Here is an 18892-nt window from a genome sequence, read left to right as displayed (position 1 = left end):
TATCAGAAACCTGCAGCCCCGTTTCCTGAAATGGGGGGACAATGTGGAAAGGCCTGGGGCTGGCAGAGCTGCAAGGACACTGTGCTCAGAGAGGGGGTCCCACATCGCTCCATGCTAGCTTCTCTCTGGTCCTAGGAAGACGCTTACTTGCCTAGAAGGGCAATAATAGAGCTGTAAAGCAGGTCTGTAAAGCAACAGTCCTTGCAGAGTGCTTTACAGAGCCAGCTGCTTTGCTCTGCTTGCACAGCACGCACTGGGGACTGGAAGTGCAGAAAGAAGGGTGCAACATTCACCGGGGGCAGAGGAGAGCAGGCTGCAGAGGCAGGTCCTAGCACAACTTGCCCAGCCCGCGTTAGTCTTGACACAGAAAAAGAGCAGCGGAAAAGGGCTGTAGGAGTCACACTCGCAGTTATCTGTCCGGGAAGTCAAGGTTAAAGGAAGGTTACCCCCTGCCCTTCTCTTCCCCAATACTGTTTATTTCCAAAGCCAACGAGAAATCATTTGGTAGGCAGTGAACCCTTTCTGAACAAAACAACTGCCATGGGAGATCAATACGGGGGTGTATGTTTTGCATGGGAAAATGAAACTGCTCATAAAATCTCATAAAGGCAGTTTTGTGAAGGCCTATTTCAAAACAGTGCTTTGTTTCTGCTGAAACGCTGGCCTTGCAGTGCAGAGAGTGTGAACTGTAGCAAGAGAAGCAAATTGGTTGGACTTCTACTGTCCAAATTGCAGACAGGAAAAATGAAATGTTTAAAAAGCTATTTCATCCAGCTAGCATGTATTAACAGAAAAATGTCTGTTATTTTGCCTAAACTCTAGCTGTTTTATTTGAGAGAAAAAATCTTGGTCCAAAATATAGTATTTTACCCTAAGTGTATCTGCTGAAATTAGAGAATGGCAAAAAACTCCTTAACCTCTTGCTCCATGTCTAAATGGCAAGGAATGCATCCGTACTGCCTGCTGTCACCTACCCAGGAGCTGAGAGACAACCCAAGTCCTCTTCTGCCTGACAAGGGAAACCAGCACTGCCGCCTTGAGGAGTTCACCGGTCCTTGCCCCCGCCATGATGAAGAGGGGCTACAAAGCAACACGCCAGGCTGCTTCATCCCAGCCTTTCCCAGGCAGATCGGGAGAGCAAGCGCTTCGGGAGCTGTGGCAGAAGAGAAATCCCCTTCCCTCCTTGAGCTTTGCAATATTTGCCCACGATTGCAGTATGAAGGGTGCAGCTGGTGACAGCCTGGCTACTCACACTGTGCTGCGACAACAAAAATATCTCCGTGCGTGGGGTAAGAAAGAAGATGAGAGGGAGTATGTTAGAGCCCGAGAGCCATCCACATGGAATTCAGGCAGAACTTCCCCAAATATTTAGGTGGTACTGGCTGAAGCAATTCAGACTGAAGGCTCTGTCCAGTTTTTAGTTACAAACGCATGGATGTATTTCCTCTGGGAGAAAAGCAGAGAGATCTCCTACTCCTGTGACACACGTGGCATACGCAGGCTGCCCGTGGAGGAAGGCGAACAAATTCCTCTAACGTGGCCACATGCACTTGGCTCTAAAAGCCAGATGTAGCTGAACTGCACTCAAAATTTCAGCCTTACGTGTCTGTTATGTAGAGTACCAGGTCAGCCAAGTACACGTGTCTAGAAGATACAGAGCCATTGCCAGAGGCAGGAGAATAGCATCTCTGCTCCAGGATGTGCTGGGAGTCAGGAAAAATTCTTTGTGTGGTCTCAGTGGAGATGAGACACACAAGCTCCCCGTTAGGGGGATCTTTTTGTCTCTTTTCTGCCTTTACCGAATTCCATCAAGATGTGGTGTTTGCTGGTTAAGAAATGAACTGGAAAGCATGCAGCAAGCTTTAGGATGGCAGCAATGCAGAGAGAAAACCAAAAGGTTGTAACACATGAGTATGTCCCACCTTCCCAGTCTCTGCTGGGCATGGACTGCATTGCTGGAAAGACATCTCCAAAATCATAATCTACAAAAACGAGGGATAAAACTCAGGATTAGAAATACAAGTAGTGGGGACAGGGGAGCATGTGATGGGTGTTTGGGGAGGGAGACAGTAGGGGAGAGAAATGAAACAATCTTCCATTGGTATCTGAAATGCATGAGAAAATAGTTAGGGACCATGGATGCAAATGGGAACCAGCCGCACGATGGTTGTTACTGCTGGAGTGGGAGCTGCAATGGGACCAGTGAAGGATAAAGCCTCTATTACGTGAGTTGCTGGAAAGTTAAATGGTGTCATCCAGGGCTTGCGTATCCAACTCCACCATTGATCTACCCAACCAGGGAACCCCTTTGGGAAGCAGTTTCAGCTCTCTGTGCCTCATTTTCCCCACCTCACACCTCCCACAGATACTGTGAAGTTTGACTCACTAATGTTTGTAAAGCCAGGGGTCTGATTAAGGGGAAAAAATTGTCCTCTGAGCTTAAAATCCCAAACTCCATTTACATTCCCAGGGTAGCAAGACGCTCCTGCACTGAAATAGTTAGTGAAGTCAAAGGGCAGGGAAAGGCTGCAGAGACCCCACTGAGACAAACAGGTAGAACGGCAGCAATGCCTTCCTAAAGGGATTTGACACAACTGCCTTCCTGGTCCCACAACTGGGGACAGCATTTCTATGTCCCCTCAACACATGGGGAAACTGAGACACAGAATACCACCACTTCCTGGACACAAGGAATAACCGATGATGATGCTGAAGAATCTAGCTTCAAAACCTGTTGGATCCTCCCTCCAAACCCTTCCTTCTTTTCTTGAGCATCAAACTGCTGTCGTCCAGATGGGATGGAGAGCGTAGCCCAACCCAAGTGACACCCCTTGCCCAATTGATACAGACAGGTAGGAGATGTGCTGGAACTGGGACACATTCCGCTGATGGAGGAATAGGAAAACAAGCCAAGGGGGTGCAGTATGTAGTGAAACAGCTACTTTTGCCAAGCCTCCAGGGACTGAGGAGCTTCCTGCTCTGATGTTTACTGCTGGGTTCCTTGTGTTGTCTCCAACTTACTTAAGATGCTGCCAACAGGCTGGTCATGCCAAAGGATTTGGGGGCTGGTTGGGAGGGGGAGGGAACACACAGGACTTTGGCACATAAAGAAAGCGTCATGGTGCGATACATCAGTGAGATGCTGCTGCTCTGTGCACACTGGCAAACCACAGAGCCTCACTGCTCTCTCCCTGATGGCAAACGGCTCTGAACCATTTCGCACTGGCAGCATGAGCCCAGGCACTACAGTTGAGCCCAAAGCAGTGCTGTGTGTCACACCTAAAATGTGCTAAAATGGTGCTAATGCCCACCCCTGCACCTGTATCTTGCTTCCCTGGTTGTTCCTTCTCAATGACTATAAAGACTGCAGTTTCTATCTTGTGAAGAATGGACAACTGGCTAATTTTGGTGATGAAAAGAAGCCTGCTACTTCCAGGTTGGGCAGACCCTTGTCTTGGGGGGAACCCATCTGTATGCAGACTCAGTCCTGAATTCATTGCATCCATTTAACACATCACTACATCTATTCCAGAGCCTCCTGATCTTGCTTCATTGAAACTGTTTCCCAATAGCCAAACGTATTCTGGATTAAGAACAGCAGCAGCAGAGCTGTTTCTTCATGTGAACATGCTTCATGCAGCATAAGAGCTCCCTTCTCCAGCCTTAAGTGGGATAAAGGGGCAGACATACGGCAGATTTCTTCTCAGTTCATCAGGAACAACACCCAGCACAGACAAGCCCTCTCTGATACGGATAAGGAATTAAGTCCAACAACTTATCAGGCTGCTCAAGATAAGATGCATGAGAATAAAAATAGCATCTCTGAGAAGACTGGCTGCCTAACCCTCAGATTGCAGCCATGGAGGAAAGACTTTGGAAACTTTTCCTCACCACCTCCAGCATATATGGACCTCTGGACTGCAGAACAAGCACTTAAAAAAGGTCCTCTGCATACCTGTGTACCTGCACTGAAATGCGGATTGTGCTCAGATATGGGCCCAGCTTTCGTTCCATGGGGAAATTTCACCAGTTCTTGCAAAAAACACACTCCAGCATGGAAACGTGGACTGATGAACTGGCATACCCCGTCTCAGGTAAAAGGGGTGTCTGCAGCTTAAATTATAACGCAACACTGCCCTCTCATTGCTGCTGGCTGCACCTCCCAACGGAAGAGGTTAAAAGCCAAACTTCTGGGTTTCCCTTTGGTCTCCTCTGGTCTGTCGTCTGCTACATCATTTGGCCTCTTGTCCGGCCAACAGCTCAGCTGATGGGGGTGTGGGAACATGCAGCGCTGACTTTGCAGCTCTAACTACACCCCTTTCCAAAAAACCCCTCTGCCCTCTGAGGCTGCTTACCTTCGCTGGATGGAGCAATGGCGCTGTCATCCCATTCCAGGTTGGTGGAAGTGACCGAGTTGAAGGAGTTGAGGGATAGGCTGTCCGAGCCATGCACTGAGCTGGGCAGGCGGTCCTCAAAGTCCAGCAGATACTGAGGTTTGTAGTAATCTGGCATGTACGGTGCCAGATCCAGGTAAGGAGCATCCTGCAGAGAAAAGGCACAGAGTGCGTCAGGCTCTGAGTCACTGCACGCTGTTATCACAGCTCAGTCCAAACGACTGCACTGCCCTTGAACGCCCTCCCAGTGCCCGTTTCTGCTGCCTGTCACAGGAAACCCAGTGGCTCCCTTCTCTGGCACTATGACACTAAGGGTTAGCCAGCAGCTTTGTGTGCACCTCTGTCTGCCTGGAGGGACGCCAGTGCTTGGTACTGCACCTGCAGAGCTCACCTCCTTTTTATCCTCATCAATCTGCCCCATATCGGGTTGCTCCACGCCTGCCTTGAGCATCTTCTGGACAGAGCCAGAGCAGCACTGAGAAATAACTGAGCAATAGGAATAAATCCCATTGCTGGATCTTCACAGAGCCCAGCCTAGAGCCTTTCCTACAAGTGAGAGCTTCACCTTTTCAGCTGAATGGGAGGAAAGTCAACAAGAAAGCACCTTGGAACAAGCAGTGAATCTGTAGCACCCAGGAACCTCCCCCCCCACACACTCCGCGTACCTGCTGTCCCAAGTCCAAGACAGCTAGATTAAAAAATACTGCCCCTCACCAGGTCCAAGTCAAAGCGGATGAACTCCAGCCCAGACACCAGGGTTAAGAACAAGGTCAGATGATCGTGACTGCAAACTAGGGCATTCCTGCGAAGTGGGGAATACAAAAGAGCTTTAGAGGAGTGGGAAAGAGAAGAAACAGCTATAAGCACTCTCCTGTTTTCTCAGTCCTGGTGATGTGTCCCCAAGCCACGGTGTAAACAGCCCCAGAGCTCAGCAGCTTCTTGGAAAGCACAGAAGAATATAAACTGTTCACCTGGGGCTGAGAGTAAAAGCAGTAAATAGAAAAGATGCTTGCAGGCCCTCTTACAGAACAGTGCCTCCGGATCTGGGATCCTTGTAATGATCATGCAGCACCTCTGCAAAACCCACAAGGAAAGATCAGACCCTGATCAGCTGCTTGTTCCCTACTGGCTTGCTTCTGAAAAGGAGGGATACCAACACAAGTCCAAATGAGAACAAGCTGGAATACTCACTTGACATAGTACTTGTGCAACAGGCTTAGATTCTCCTGAAACAGCCTCAAATAGCTCTCCAAGGAGTTTTCGTTGAGGGCTAGATACAGCCATGCTCGGCCTAAAAACAAAACAGCAGAGAGATTTATCTTTAGCGAAGTACCAGAGAAGTGAGGTAAGCCTGTAAATAATCACAAATCCATAAAAAAATATAAGATTGTTCATTTGTATTCATTTGAGGGAAGCAACTGCTGGGAAAATCTGTGGGGAAAACACCAGAGGGAAATGAATGAGCAAAATCATGATCTGGAGTGGGAGTAAGGTAAGAGATTGTGTGATAGCCAACCGGGAAAGACACACATGAGTGTGTCCTTACAGTGTGATGGGAGCCTGCTGGCATTTTCAGCGGCAACCAGCAGCCAGGAAAGATAGAGGGAGAATCACTCTAAATCAGGGCAGATGCAATTTGGGATATTACAGGAAGGCTGGTGCAGAGAGAGGTGAGGGTGGAATGTGCGCTCAGCTCCGCTCTCACCAATACTTGGGAGCTGAAGGATGTCAGGATAATCAGGCAGAGAGGAGATCTCTGGGCACTGCTCAATGCCGAAACAGCCTTGGTGGTCCCAAGCATCCACTACCAGCAATTCACAGCAGGGTAAAAGAAACATCAGGCAGATAACGGCTACAGCAAGGTGTTCTGGGGCAAGATAGGTGATATGCCCCTGCATCCCATCTACCAGAAACCCTTCTCAAAAGCACTCCTCAGCCAATTGCTTCGGTTTCACAGCAGCAGAAGCATGTCTAGGTCTCTGACTTCTCAGAGTCAGAGTCAGGTCCTGAGATACTGTGCAAAGCTTGAAGTGGCCGAGATGATACACAACAGACAGGCCCAGCACGGCTTCTTCAGGCTGTGTTTGAGGTCTGCTGTTAGGATCCAGACAAGTGCTGAGTTTTTAGCTGCAGATCTGAGCATCCAAATGCAGACTTGGGGGTATCTTGCTTGCAACTGGCAACTATGATTGTTGAGTTTTAATCTTCAGAAGGACGGCCTTCCATCTTGGCTCTGTATTTTTAGCACTATCATGTAGATTCCCATCTCCCTGTCCCAAAAAAGGCAACCTGGACCCAGCACTGAGCTGCCTGCTAGCCCTCAGGGTGTGCCCAGAGCCCCAGACCCCGAACATGTGGCCAGTACAACCTGCCTGGGTCTTCTGCTGGATATTCCCAAGCCAATATTTGTCGTCAAAGCAAATACTCACTGCGCCCCAGGTTGGTGGCCACATGCTGAAGTACTTCTATCTGTTTGATGGCTTCCCGGCGGGTGAAGTGAACAACCAGCACCCAGTAGCCTGAGGAAAGATCTTGCAGCCTGGAAGAAAAGAGGCCCAGAAGAGGGTTACGTGAAGGTTTCTTTTATCTCCATCCCAATTATTCCTTAGAAGGCTTCCCCATATGAGGCAGGCCCCAGCAACAGGCTACAGGCATGTCTACAGGCAAAACATGGTGAAAGGCATCCGAGAGTCCAGAGGGAAACCCAGCAGGCCCAAAATGTGTTGGGTTGCACTCACCCATAGAGCAGAGCATGGTCCAGATGTTCACAGAGCCGCTGCAGGACCTTGTCGTGGTTCCTGATGGCTGGCGTCTCATCTTCGCAGGCAGCAAAGTAGCTCTGCAGCTGCAAATGGAAGAGACAGGATGGCTGAAACAACCCTCTACAGCCCACCGGGGCAGCAGTCAGACGCCTGCACACTCACAACTGCTTGCTAAATCGTGATACAAGTTACTTTTGTGGAGTAGCAATTGGTTTTAACAAGATTCTAAAGGCAGTAACATACCAGGGAAACTTCACTCACAGAGATTCGTGCACATTTCGGAGACTAACTAGCACAAGCAACTTCCTTGTTAGCCTTCTCCTTTAGAGCTAACATTGCAACTGGGTTTTTGGTAGTTCTTCCACAGTGGTTTAGCCGTCGTAAGCAGTTCAGAATAACAGAGACAAATCTGGACTCTGTTTCTGGCCCTGTCACTGACAACCCCCCCCCCAGGTCTCCAGGTCCTGCCTGTGAAGCTCTGGACAGCAAGAGAGTTTGTTACCAGGTATAAATGACGCTCCAAGTCCAGCAAAAGGGGAGACACAGAGGTTTCCTTGTTATAAGAAGCTCAAGTAAATGCTGTGATGATGGATATTGATACTAGACAGCTCAGAGCTGCCCCAGTCTTTGCAACCTTTTGAATAAGGGCTGATAAGGGTTGCCTGGCTCAGAGCTTTCAGATAGTGCCATGTCTCCAAGCTGATGAAGGAAGAGTTGTCCCTGCTAGCTCCTTCCTTCTGTAAAGCAGGACGATTGATCCCAGTGTGGATCAGCAGTGGTTTGCAAGCTGCCAGACCAGGCAAAGGGGCAGAAAGAGGAGACTGGAGACTCGAAGGGTGCCAAGGCAAAGCTGAGACTTCAGGCAGGCGCAGGTAACATTGGAGGCACATAAATATTGGACAACAGCAGCCTGATTCATCCAGAATCATTAGTCTCTGCTGGGGTGAGGCTACATCGCTGCTAAGGAATTACGTCATGTGGTTGCTGCTTTCTCAAAAATCAGGACAGCTTGACTCATCTTTGGTTAACCCATTTGCCGCTGCAAGAGGCTAGTAAAGTTAGCTCTGAAGTTAGTACTGGCCCTGTAACCTGCTCACAACCAAGTCTTGGAGTGTAAATTGTTTTTCTTTTCCTGCAAAAATCACTTCCTAGAAATCCTAGAAATCCCCTTACACCCAAATCCCATTTCCTCTCCTGACTGACCCACTGGCCTTCTCCTTAGAGCTTAGTGATCTGTTTAGCTCCCCATCTTGCACATACTTCGCATTCAGGCAAGGAGGTTACTCTCCCAGGATCTAATCTCAACTACATGTACCACCTTTATTGCTCTGGTTGGAGACAAGTGAGCACGGTTCAGCTGAGCCGCAACAACACATCACTTGAACACAAATTTTGTGACCTTACGATGAGGCTTGCCAAGCCTCATCAGTTAACATGTTAGTTTTAAAAAATAAAGCCTGCACAGAACAATGTGTTATCCTTTCCAAGCCGTGGGTTTCTATCCAGAAATCATGGGCTGCTCTAAGAACAAACAACCTTGAACATGCCCCCAAAATCAAGCGAACACATTAGTTAAAGGTGCTGGGAATTCACCCTGGAAGGAAAGTTGAGGCCTTTGTACATCAGTACAAAGTTTATTCCTCGCTCGTGTGTCTGCTCGCAGCCTACATGCCTGCCAGATGCTTCAGCAGTGCACCGACATGCCTTCCCTCCTCGTCCCTCTTCCAAGAGCAACACTTGGAAAACATTTCCAGGCAATGCCTCTAGCATGACCCCTCCATGCTCATAATTTTCTGTAGGAATACCTAGTGCAGAGCCTTCCTACCCTGATCCAAACAGAATTAGCAATACCCATTTTGTATCTTCCCAGTGACAAAGACAACTTCTGCTTAGCTCCTGAGAGCGCATGAGACAGCAAAGCAGAGCCCATATTGACTATCACGGAGCGGTGATTCAGTCCAGCCAGTACCTGATGACAGGCTCACACCATTTAAAGCTTTTGTGTCACCAAAATAAGCTCTGTTGCACCATAGCTGTTAGCAACACCTTAGCACTTATCTGGGCAAGATATCGGATAAGAGCAAAGATACTGTAGGCTCCATATAATTATAGCTAAGTTCTGCATTTAAAGAATCATGTTTAGACACTGTAAAACTTCACTGTATTGTGCTGGTCAAGTCTGCCCTGCCACCCTAAGCCAGAAGCTGTTTTATCCTCTTGAATTACTACTGCAACCAGATAAACTCTTTGAGGAAATTACCCAGTTTCGATGTGAAACTTATCAAGGGGACCGAGAACGCCTCACAGTCCCCTGGTGAACCATTTCTGGGAACTCTGTTAAAAACATGAATGTAACTTCAACATTCTCCTAGCTTGAAAATCTCATCTCTCTTTGGAGAAACGCAGCTCTTAGCTAAGACGGAGACTCAGGCATGTTCCTGCATGGAGCTGGTCCCAGCCCTTATGTGGGAAAGAACTGCTGAGCTGGAAGAATCGTGGCCAAATTCCCTCATCTGATTGCACAGCCCAATTTGGCCTGTCCCAACCCCATCTAGTCGAGGTGGTAAATTCCCTGAGGCAGGAAATGTGCAACAATGATCTGTTTGTAGGTGGGTTTTGCCTGTGGGTTCTCCTGCGATGCACGGACTTTCATTACACCCAGGTGAGAGCTGATGCGTTCTAGCTCAGCCACTCTTACATATTTTTCGAGAGGAAGCAGTCCCAAAAGATTTTTTTTATTAATAGGCAGCTAAAGCCCAAGGTGGGAGGAGAACGCCCTCATATCCTACTACTCCAAAACTATTTCAGGAGCCATCTGCTGCCAGTGCTTAAATGAGTTCCTGCATTAAGGATGCCAGTGGAAGAAACAAAGCCATAATTTAGAGCTGTGTCCCTCGGGTGATGGATAAATGGAGTCATGGGGGATCACAGAGGGCTTTTGCATATGAGCCTGGAGCAGCCCCATTGATTTGGAGGAGATGGATGCTCTCGGACTGGGGAAAAAAATACAGGCTGGGTAGAATGCAGTGATTTATAAAATAAATGCCTGATCAGCCTGCTGGCTGGAGAGTGAAGGCTGCTCAGCTCTAAGCTGCTTTCAAGGCACCCGGTGGATTCCTACCGCAATGAAGGCGTGAAACGTGGCTGGTCCTCTTCCAACTCCTGAGCTGAGGAGGTGGCTTTTCTGCAGTATTTGGAAATGAGGGCAGGAAACATGAAATAGAAATGTGTTCTTTTATCCACGAATTTCTTTCAGAACACACACTAATGACAAGGAACCATAGAGCCAGCTTGGGAAGGTCATCTTGGAGGAAAACTCTTGAGCCTGGCTTTGCCACTGACTGGAGAATTTTCTTATTACAGACCCTGAGCCTGGGCTGCAAAAGAGATGAGCAAGTAGATGCAGTTCTTCTTTTTCTTTCCTTCCTTCCCCCAAATAATTTAGAACATTTCAGTCTTTGTAACAGCTCCCCCCACAGCCAGTTTATGGCTTCCAACTTCTCTGACTCCTCAGCATTGCTACACGGACTGAGCAGCTCACTGTTTTGCCCATAGCTCAACTCCCATTGTCAGGGGAAGTTCATCACATGCCCCTCTGCAAACAGTCTGCAAACCCAGAGGGTTGCCTCATCTCAACGTCTCTGAATGGCAAGAAGCATCCGTGAACTTCTGAAAGACAGATTTCTGTGTTCCCTAGAAAAGCCAAGTCTTTCCCTATGGAGGGACCTAGGTTTTGAAGGCCTCATTCTGCGTGATTCTGAAGCCTAAAGTTACCTTCAGCTGCTCTGCAAGGAGCAAAGCCTCCTACCCTGGGAGTCAACTCCACCGGCAGCACCCTTGCAGCAATGCTGGTCTCGTGGGCAATGGGTATAGGGTACTGAGGCAGCTGTTCTACTTGCCATGGGACTCTGCCACCGAAAGGTCTGTCCTGAAGGATTTGTGAACGCTTTGGCCATCAAATTCTTGGGGAGAGGGTATTCCTGGATAAACTGCACAAGGCAGATGCAGAGCAGGGCACTCAGATATCCTCGTAGTGAAAAGACGAACACCTATCCCATATAATTACATGCTCTACCTAGGCAATGGGAAAGACAATCTTGCCTTGTCTTTTTAGGGAATCAGAGGCCAGGCACAAACTAGTAACCCCTTACTGCACCCCCTTCCTGGGGAAGCTGCCTTTTGCTCACTGGGAAACCCAGATCCATAGAGATGAACCTCCCAGAAACGGCTCAGGTCTGCCCGCTGCAACACTGGGAGCCAGATGACGAGCTCGCGTGACTTTGCTTTGCCAACGGGTGCAGAGTCATGGGGTGAGGCTGACAGCGGGCATGCGTGGCCCTGCAAGCAGGGAAGGAGTGCTCGGCAGTTCCTCCTGTGGCAAACTTGGCCGCTTTGAATCACTGCAGTTTACAAGCTGTTTCTTGCTTTGGTCACAGGGAAGCACATCAAAGGGCGTCTCCTACCCACACAGAGCCATGCCACCACATATGGGTATGTCAAGAGAGGGTGCTGTTGCCAGCATCGACTCAAAGAAAACACAGTCGACAGTCTACAGCCCTGAGCCCACCAGAGCACAACCAGCCCCTGCAAGAGAATGATGTGAATGGATGGAAAATACAGAGGCTATAACATGGCCAGTTTGCCTTGCTCCAATCCCTTGCCCCTTTAGCACAGGCTGATCCTCACCCTCAACCCTGACCATGCCCCTAGCCCTTCATTTTGGCACATCTTCAGCCTGGTTCCTGGCCACATAGCATGCCCAGGGTTAGCCAGGCAGGGTTAGCGTGAGCTGGGATGCCCTGAGAGCCCAGGCAAATTCCTGCCGAGCCACCACGTTTTGGGGAGGAAACGAGACCGAACAAGCCTGCACTTCTGCGATGCCCTCAGGATCTCCTTGTTGGAGCCATCTCCTTGGCGTGGGGCTCAGAGCCATGAGGGTGGTGAAAGACTGTGGTTTGCAAAAGCTGAGGGGGAGGAGTTTTAGGCTTGGGACGATGGGTAAAAATGCATATGGAGGAAAGGTATGATGAAATACAGAACAAACCAAAAAGAAAGAGCAAAACAGACATCTGTGACCTTGCAGCTCTTCTAAAATAGGGGTATGTAGAGATATCCTAGCAGCCAGTCTGTTTAAACCTATTTACCAAACAAAAAATAAGGGGAAAAGTGTCATTAACTTCGTACCAACAGTGAGTAACTCTACTACAGTACAAAGTGCCTGCGTTGAATGTCGTACTGGCAATCTCTCTGCTTGTTGGTGCTGGAGAACAACAGCGTGCTTGGAGCTGTGCATGACATGTAATAAATATCTGCAACCTCAAACTAACCATGCATTTATATGTAGTGTTTACACCCATAAATAGCTATGAAGCACAAATGAACAATTTGAAACTAACCTCTCCCTAATCACTGCATGGCAGAAACCACACATTTGGGAAGCAGTGATCAAACTTTTGACAGCTCTTCATGTGTGAAGTATCCACCAACTAACTCCATAAAATACTTGGGCAGTGAGCAGGGCTGGAGCCAGACAAATTAGGAGGGAGGCAGGCAAAAAAGTTAGAAAGTGTTAACTGAATGCAGTGTTGCTCCAGGAATACTCATTTCTGGACAATTCCCCTTGTCTCATTTGCACTCCAAAACCAAGTGGATGCCAAAATGAGTGGCTGAAGCCTGGTCTGGACAGAGGACTTACGTAGGGCACAACACCCTCCAAATACTGGCTTGCCTTACTGTTGACCTGGGGGCTATTTATAGACATACCAGTGGCCAAAATAAGTGCTGTCGGCATCCCAAAGGCATCCTTGTGATTCACCGAGCACGTATTTCTCAAATTGAGAGCGCTCTGCAGCCCATCAGTTCTGAACAAGGCCTGACCGTGGCAGCAGCGTGGGACAAAACCCTCTTTGCCAAAGTGATTTCTAAAACTCTTCCGAGCTCAAATGCTCAAAGTTGGCAAGTTAAATACACACTTGAGAACACAGCGTAGCAGAAGGGTGTTTGTCCAAAGGGAACAGAGAGCTTGTTTGAATAAATAGGAACAGGAGAACTTGCACCCCTAACAATGTGCATCATCCCATTGCAGAGAAGGCAGGATTTAACTGCTATTTATCAATCAAGAGTTGATTGCAGAACTGCAATAAAAACTGTCCTGTTTTTTTTGCAGGAATACACCACGCCCCATGCTGGCCCACATAAGAAGGGATATTCCTTGCACAATTTTACGGCCTGCTAATTGCATTAGCCTCGAAGCTCTCTGGGCCCACATGCAGAGCTCTTCTACTCCAAAAGAGATGCCAAAAAGCAGTCCGCGAGGCCCTGTCCTTTCTGTCCCTGCTTCTTCTACTGATTATCCAGACAGAGGAATGAATTTTTCACGTCTGTCAGGCTGAGCACTAGTTCTGATGCATCGCTTTGCTATTTCAAAGACAATTTCTTGAAGATGCTGTTACCTCCTTGAACACTAAGTGGAAGGTATGTCTCAATCAGCTGGGCTTCAAGGAGAAATCCAGGTCCTTCGTGAGTCCTGAAAGAGACCTGCTCTTCCAGATGTAGGACTGCAGGTGTGAGAATTATCCAGGTAACACATACAACCCTGATTGCCATGCAGGAGGAAAGGTGGGGCATTTTGGAGACCCACAGCATGCAAAGCATCACCCTTCAGGATAGGGACTTCTTCTAGGAACGGCTGCTGCTCATGCCTCGCAAACTGTATGCAATGCCGAGGCTTGGAAATTGCTCTGGCACTTGGCTATTCTCTTGAAAATGGCATTAACAAGATGCAGGAGCCTCGCTTGAGTCTGTGTTTGCTGGGAATTTTGGCATTCAGATGAAAATACCCTTTCCTGTTTGCAAGTGACTCCTGTGAGGGGTTGAATACCACTCTCTTGAATAAACTGAGTAAGCTGAGCTGTGGCAGCCATGCTGGAAAGTCTGTTTTCCAACCTGGATCATTCTTGTGGTGTTTGTTTGAAATCTCTCCATTATTTCTACAACCTCACTGCAACACTGGCTCTAGACCCATACGAACTATTCACGGCTGGCCACAATCCAACTGACTCTCCAGCTCCCCTCAGTAAATCTGGTCTGCAGACATTTTACTAGCTGCTTTCCAACACCGAGCTCATTTCCCTTATTCTGCTTGGTATTTCTCTGGCAAGACAAACATTCTGCAAAAGAAAAGCAAACAGCCCCCCGTCAGGCACCCCTTGCATTCCTCCAGGTCAGCTCCTGCCTCTAACCACAGTGCCCTCCGCACGGCAAAGGAGAGACACTTCAAAATCCACTTTCCTACCCATGCCACTTGTATCAGCAAGGGGTTTTCTTCAGGTTGCAGGAACGCAAAACAAAAATAGTGCCTTGGAGAGGCAAGTGGAAAGCCAAAAGCGTAACAGAAATCACAGCAACCTTCTTTCTGCTTCAATTCCCGACCTCTCACTGTCTTCTTAACCAGACAGAATAACAGCTTCTCTGATCTATCAAATACGTGGCTTTCTTTGAGGGCAGTATTTCAAGAGCCATCCAGGTGCCCTCTGGCAGGGAGACAACTGGAGATGCAAGCCCTCTGCAAGACTCAAAAGCCTTCCCAAGCCTGCTCCCAGCACCTGCTCTTCCACCGAGCTGCATGGTGGGGCAAGGACTGTTGCACGTTACCTACTGGACTGCATAGCTAGAACAACCCTCTGAAGCAGGAACAAACCACACAGCTTCCTGTGCATGCAATTTGCAAAGCTGTCTAAAGATGTAATTAAAAAAAGCTAATTAAGAAGCCAGCTCTGGGTCTTGACATCCAGACTGGGCCTCCATCCACAGCAGATCAAGGTGGCAAGGAGCAAGCCCAGAGATCCAGCAAGCTCCAAAAAACGAAGGCAGATGATTCACCTTGTCCCACGCAAGCAATGACAGCTCAGCCCCAGGGAAAGAGGTAAAGCTCAGGGTGAGGAATGGCAGGGGACAGGACGGACAGACATATAGGACGGATAAACAAATATGGATGGGCACAACCTGCCTTCCCTTCTTGCACTCTCACACCCGCCCAGGAGAGCACAGACATCAAACAGCAAATAGTTAAAGGAGAGGCCATGCTCCTGTGCCAGGAACACAGTCTCTATCTCCCAAAAAAGTGGTCTGAATTTCAAAGCAGGGATTTACTCTGTTACTCTGTGCAGAAATAGGAGGAGGCATGTCCCACTGAAGAACAGCTTGCTTAGAAACTACCTTTGCTTCACAGCTAATTCAGGTCTTGCTTTCTGGCTAACAAATCAGGAGCTAACCTGTTTTCTTGCCTCTTAAGAATGGTCACAGATTCCCAGGGAACTCCCTTACCTTCCTACTTCCAGCCTGATTAGCCTCTATTTACCACTTATAAAAACACCCATATAACATAGTGAAATGTTGGCTCCGCAGGATATTTTGGGGGGTTGCGCACATGATCTGACTCAACATTTCTCACAGCAAGCTTCCAATCCAGGCCTGGTCTCAGCCCTCAACTTCCCATCCTGGATTCAGCACACTTTGCTCATGTCTTGAAGCTTTCCTGTTTTTTATAGAGCAGTTCAGCAGGCCCAGTGCATTGAAGGCACTACCACCGGCACTGGAGCAGCGTGGAGAAAAACACAGCATCTTCGCGACGTGTAGAGACAGGAGCCTGAAATAGATGAAGCTGAAACGCAGAGCAAAGATGCATCATGGCTAGAAATACAGGGGCCCAGAGCTTTGAAACATTTGCCCAGCTAAATGCAATCCAGCCCTGAAAAGTTTGCCATCTTCAAGCACACGTACGTTTGTCAGGTCTTATAGCCCGAAGGCTTTTCCCAGGCTTCCCTTCGTCGAAGTTCATTATTTCTGAGCAGTAAACCTTGCAGCAGTCTAGGCCAGTGCGTGGATCAGCCGAGGACAGCATTTTTTCTTGCAGCAGTGACACCAGCTTAAACGTACCAGGGAGCAGCCTGTTCCCGTCATTGCAAACAGAGCTCACAGAGCAGAGACTCGGTGCAGAGCTGGCAGGCAAGGCTGGAGGGGAATCGCCTGCAACCGGTGCGGTTTATCAGACGCAGATGGCAGAAGCTTTGGGATGGCACGTGACTGCTAGGGAACAGGATCCCTGTGTTACTGATGGCAAACGGAAAGGTCACATGCTCAGCACAACAGAAAAACAGATTTCATAGGAGGCAAAAAACCAAGTCCAGTCGGTAAACAATAAAACAAGCAAGTGCAAGGGGCTTGTATCCTCCAAGTCTCTGTAATGGTGCTGCTCTCCTAGATAGTTGTTTCTTACTCACCCTCCAGGCCTTTATTACTTTGAATCTCCTCCTGTAGATCAAGTCCACTGGCCTGCAGTTATTTTAGTTGCTCCTCGCTCCTCTTAGGCCAAGATATCATAAGTGAGGAAAGCTGAAATCACTCAACAGCCACGTCATTGCTTCTGAAACTTGTGAAACCAGAAGCAGAGAGCCTCAGAGGCATTGCTTGTAGCTCCTTATATAAAACCTGCTGTTACAGTTGTAATTTGGTCTCTTAAAGCAGCTTCTCCCCCAACAAAAGGCTTTGTGTTAGTGGTACGAGAACAAATGAAAATTTTTCCCCAAAAACCTGTCATTGTTTTGTCCATCAGCCGATTCAGAGTTGATTTTCAGAAACAGAAACCTCCCCTAGTTATAAAGAGACAACATCAGTTTAGGTACCAGCAGAATCCAATCCCCTTTCCCGATTGCAGGTGATGAACCCAGTAATATCATCAGGCCTGTGTCAGGATGAGGCAGTAAGAATTTCAAAAAGAGATAAAACATGCAAGTAACCTAAGAAATAAACTGCTGTACTCTTAGCAAAACAGCCTTGTTTGCTCATTACACACTGGCAAAGCCCTTAGAAGACCACCAAAATATGAAGATGGTTGGCACTGCAGGTGTTCGCAGACTTCCCTAAGGCATCTAAGCCTTCCCTGTGCGCCTGTGGCCAACTTGCAAGACCGTTACTAGTTTTAGCAAAGGGCTTCTGGCTTCCAAGTGCTGGATCACAGCTTGCCTGGCTGTAAAGGTTGAAAACACAGCAGGTCCTGCACTCTCCTTGGTTACACATCAGACAACATTGCTGGTGTCAAAGGAATCCTTGGCACAAAGCAGAGGGGAATCATTCTGCTGTCAGGCTCTCACCTGGCAGAGAGTGTATCTAGCCCCATTTTTGTGCTCTGATGGCTGGTAAACCTGATACACGGTGAAACAGCAAGCCAGAATGGTAAACGGGAGCAACGTGCACGTACAGATGTCGATTCCTGCTGCATGCTCCTCACTGCAACAGAGGATGTGGCCTGGAGCAAATATGAGCAAGAGGAAATACCCTGACGGAGATAAAACCCCTGCGGTGTCACAGCCAGCGAGGTACGCTTCAGTGGGAAGCAGAAGGCAAGCCTCTATTTTGCAGTGGCTCCTTTTTCCAGAACTTCTGCCCCCGTGTCTGGCAGCTGGGCTAAATAAATTGATCCATGCTGAGCAAGATTCCCTCTGTGACCTGAGAACTCTGAGGATGCCCATCTTCCAGCCCTGCCTGGGATTAGGGGGAACAGAGGCATCTCCAGATCTACCCTCCCTTGCTGTGCAGCAGAACTGGAGATGCTGCAAGGCACAGCTCAGGGAGCTGGGGGTGGGGAAGGGGGCTGCAAAGGCGTTTCACTTGTACAGAGCTGAAAATTCAATCTGGAGACAGGCAGAAAAGGCACAGCATTAATTCACTGGCGCTGCTGCTCAGGGAGAAGTGGAAACTTCCCCAAAGTCATGCATAAACCGAGCGGAGCCAGGGCTTCTGGCAAGAGCTCCTGCAACATTGGCAAAATCACTCCACCTGATTTACATGCTGCTCTAGAGTTCACGAGAATGCGTCCTTGAAAGTCATCATGAAAGCCCGAAAAACAGAGAATAGTCCCCAAAATCATGGATTTGGGTTTCTATGATTCTAATTTTAGCTCCCAGAATTGGCAATAATGAGAACCATTTAAGGACGTGCCATTCTGGCCATCTAATTCCAGTCAAGACAGTGATAAATCTCTCCTTAACCTGCTGTGATGTCCAGGAAAGCCCAGAAATCCATCAAGATAACCAACAATCCGCTGTCACTCACTCACAGCAATACCTGCTAAAAGTAAGCAAGCACTTGAGTGAACAAGAATCTGTGCCTCCCACTAGGAGAAGATGTACAGAAAGGAGGTGAATGCACACGGAGCCAAAATTTGTCTGCCTTCTAGCCTTCCACCTCAGTCAAGCCCTTGTTCATTGAAATTGACGAGCATCAATTTGCACAGTAATTTGTGCCCTCTTAGCAGAAAGCAGGGTGTAGGTACTGGCTAAGGAGCCCCGAGTGGGAGAGGGGGAAAGAAACAGTCACAAGAGAGAAGCAATCGTCCCACTGTTCATGTAATCAGAGCAAAATGCATCATTCTCTGTGAACTAATGCACATCTCCCAGGAAGGATGGGGAGGACAAGCTATAGATGGGAAATCAACACTTTACTCACAATTTCCTTGGATGCGTGTTTGAAACGGGGAACAGTCTCACATTCGTCAAGCACAGGAAGGAGTGAAGGGAAGAGAGGCGTGAACAGTGTTTTCACTCCTGTTACAGCAAGTGGGAACCCAACCTGCCAGCACCAAAAGCCCTCAATCTCTCCCAAACTCACCAAGAGCTTTTTGGCACATCTCCAGCAGGAGCGGACAATCTGTAGATCTCTAAATCACATGTTCTGCCT

General features: G+C 48.3%; 1 protein-coding gene across 3 annotated transcripts in view; it reads right to left on the bottom strand.

Annotated features, from left to right (window-relative positions):
* Positions 1-18892, bottom strand: part of PLEKHM2 (pleckstrin homology and RUN domain containing M2) — a 30581-nt gene that overhangs the window by 8217 nt on the left and 3472 nt on the right. For 2 of the 3 annotated variants that reach the window (XM_062593368.1, XM_062593371.1), the window contains exons 2-7: positions 7133-7239; positions 6824-6933; positions 5586-5685; positions 5109-5196; positions 4356-4542; positions 1923-1982 (exon numbers count right to left, since the gene is read on the bottom strand). In XM_062593368.1, coding sequence (XP_062449352.1) covers positions 1923-1982; positions 4356-4542; positions 5109-5196; positions 5586-5685; positions 6824-6933; positions 7133-7239 — 652 coding nt within the window. The remainder of the gene's footprint in view (positions 1-1922; positions 1983-4355; positions 4543-5108; positions 5197-5585; positions 5686-6823; positions 6934-7132; positions 7240-18892) is intronic. The other variant, XM_062593369.1, reaches the window with a different exon arrangement.

Source organism: Rhea pennata, chromosome 22 (genome assembly GCF_028389875.1).
Source record: "Rhea pennata isolate bPtePen1 chromosome 22, bPtePen1.pri, whole genome shotgun sequence".
In the NCBI taxonomy this organism is placed as follows: Eukaryota; Metazoa; Chordata; class Aves; order Rheiformes; family Rheidae; genus Rhea; species Rhea pennata.
This window is presented reverse-complemented; position numbering and strand designations above follow the sequence as displayed.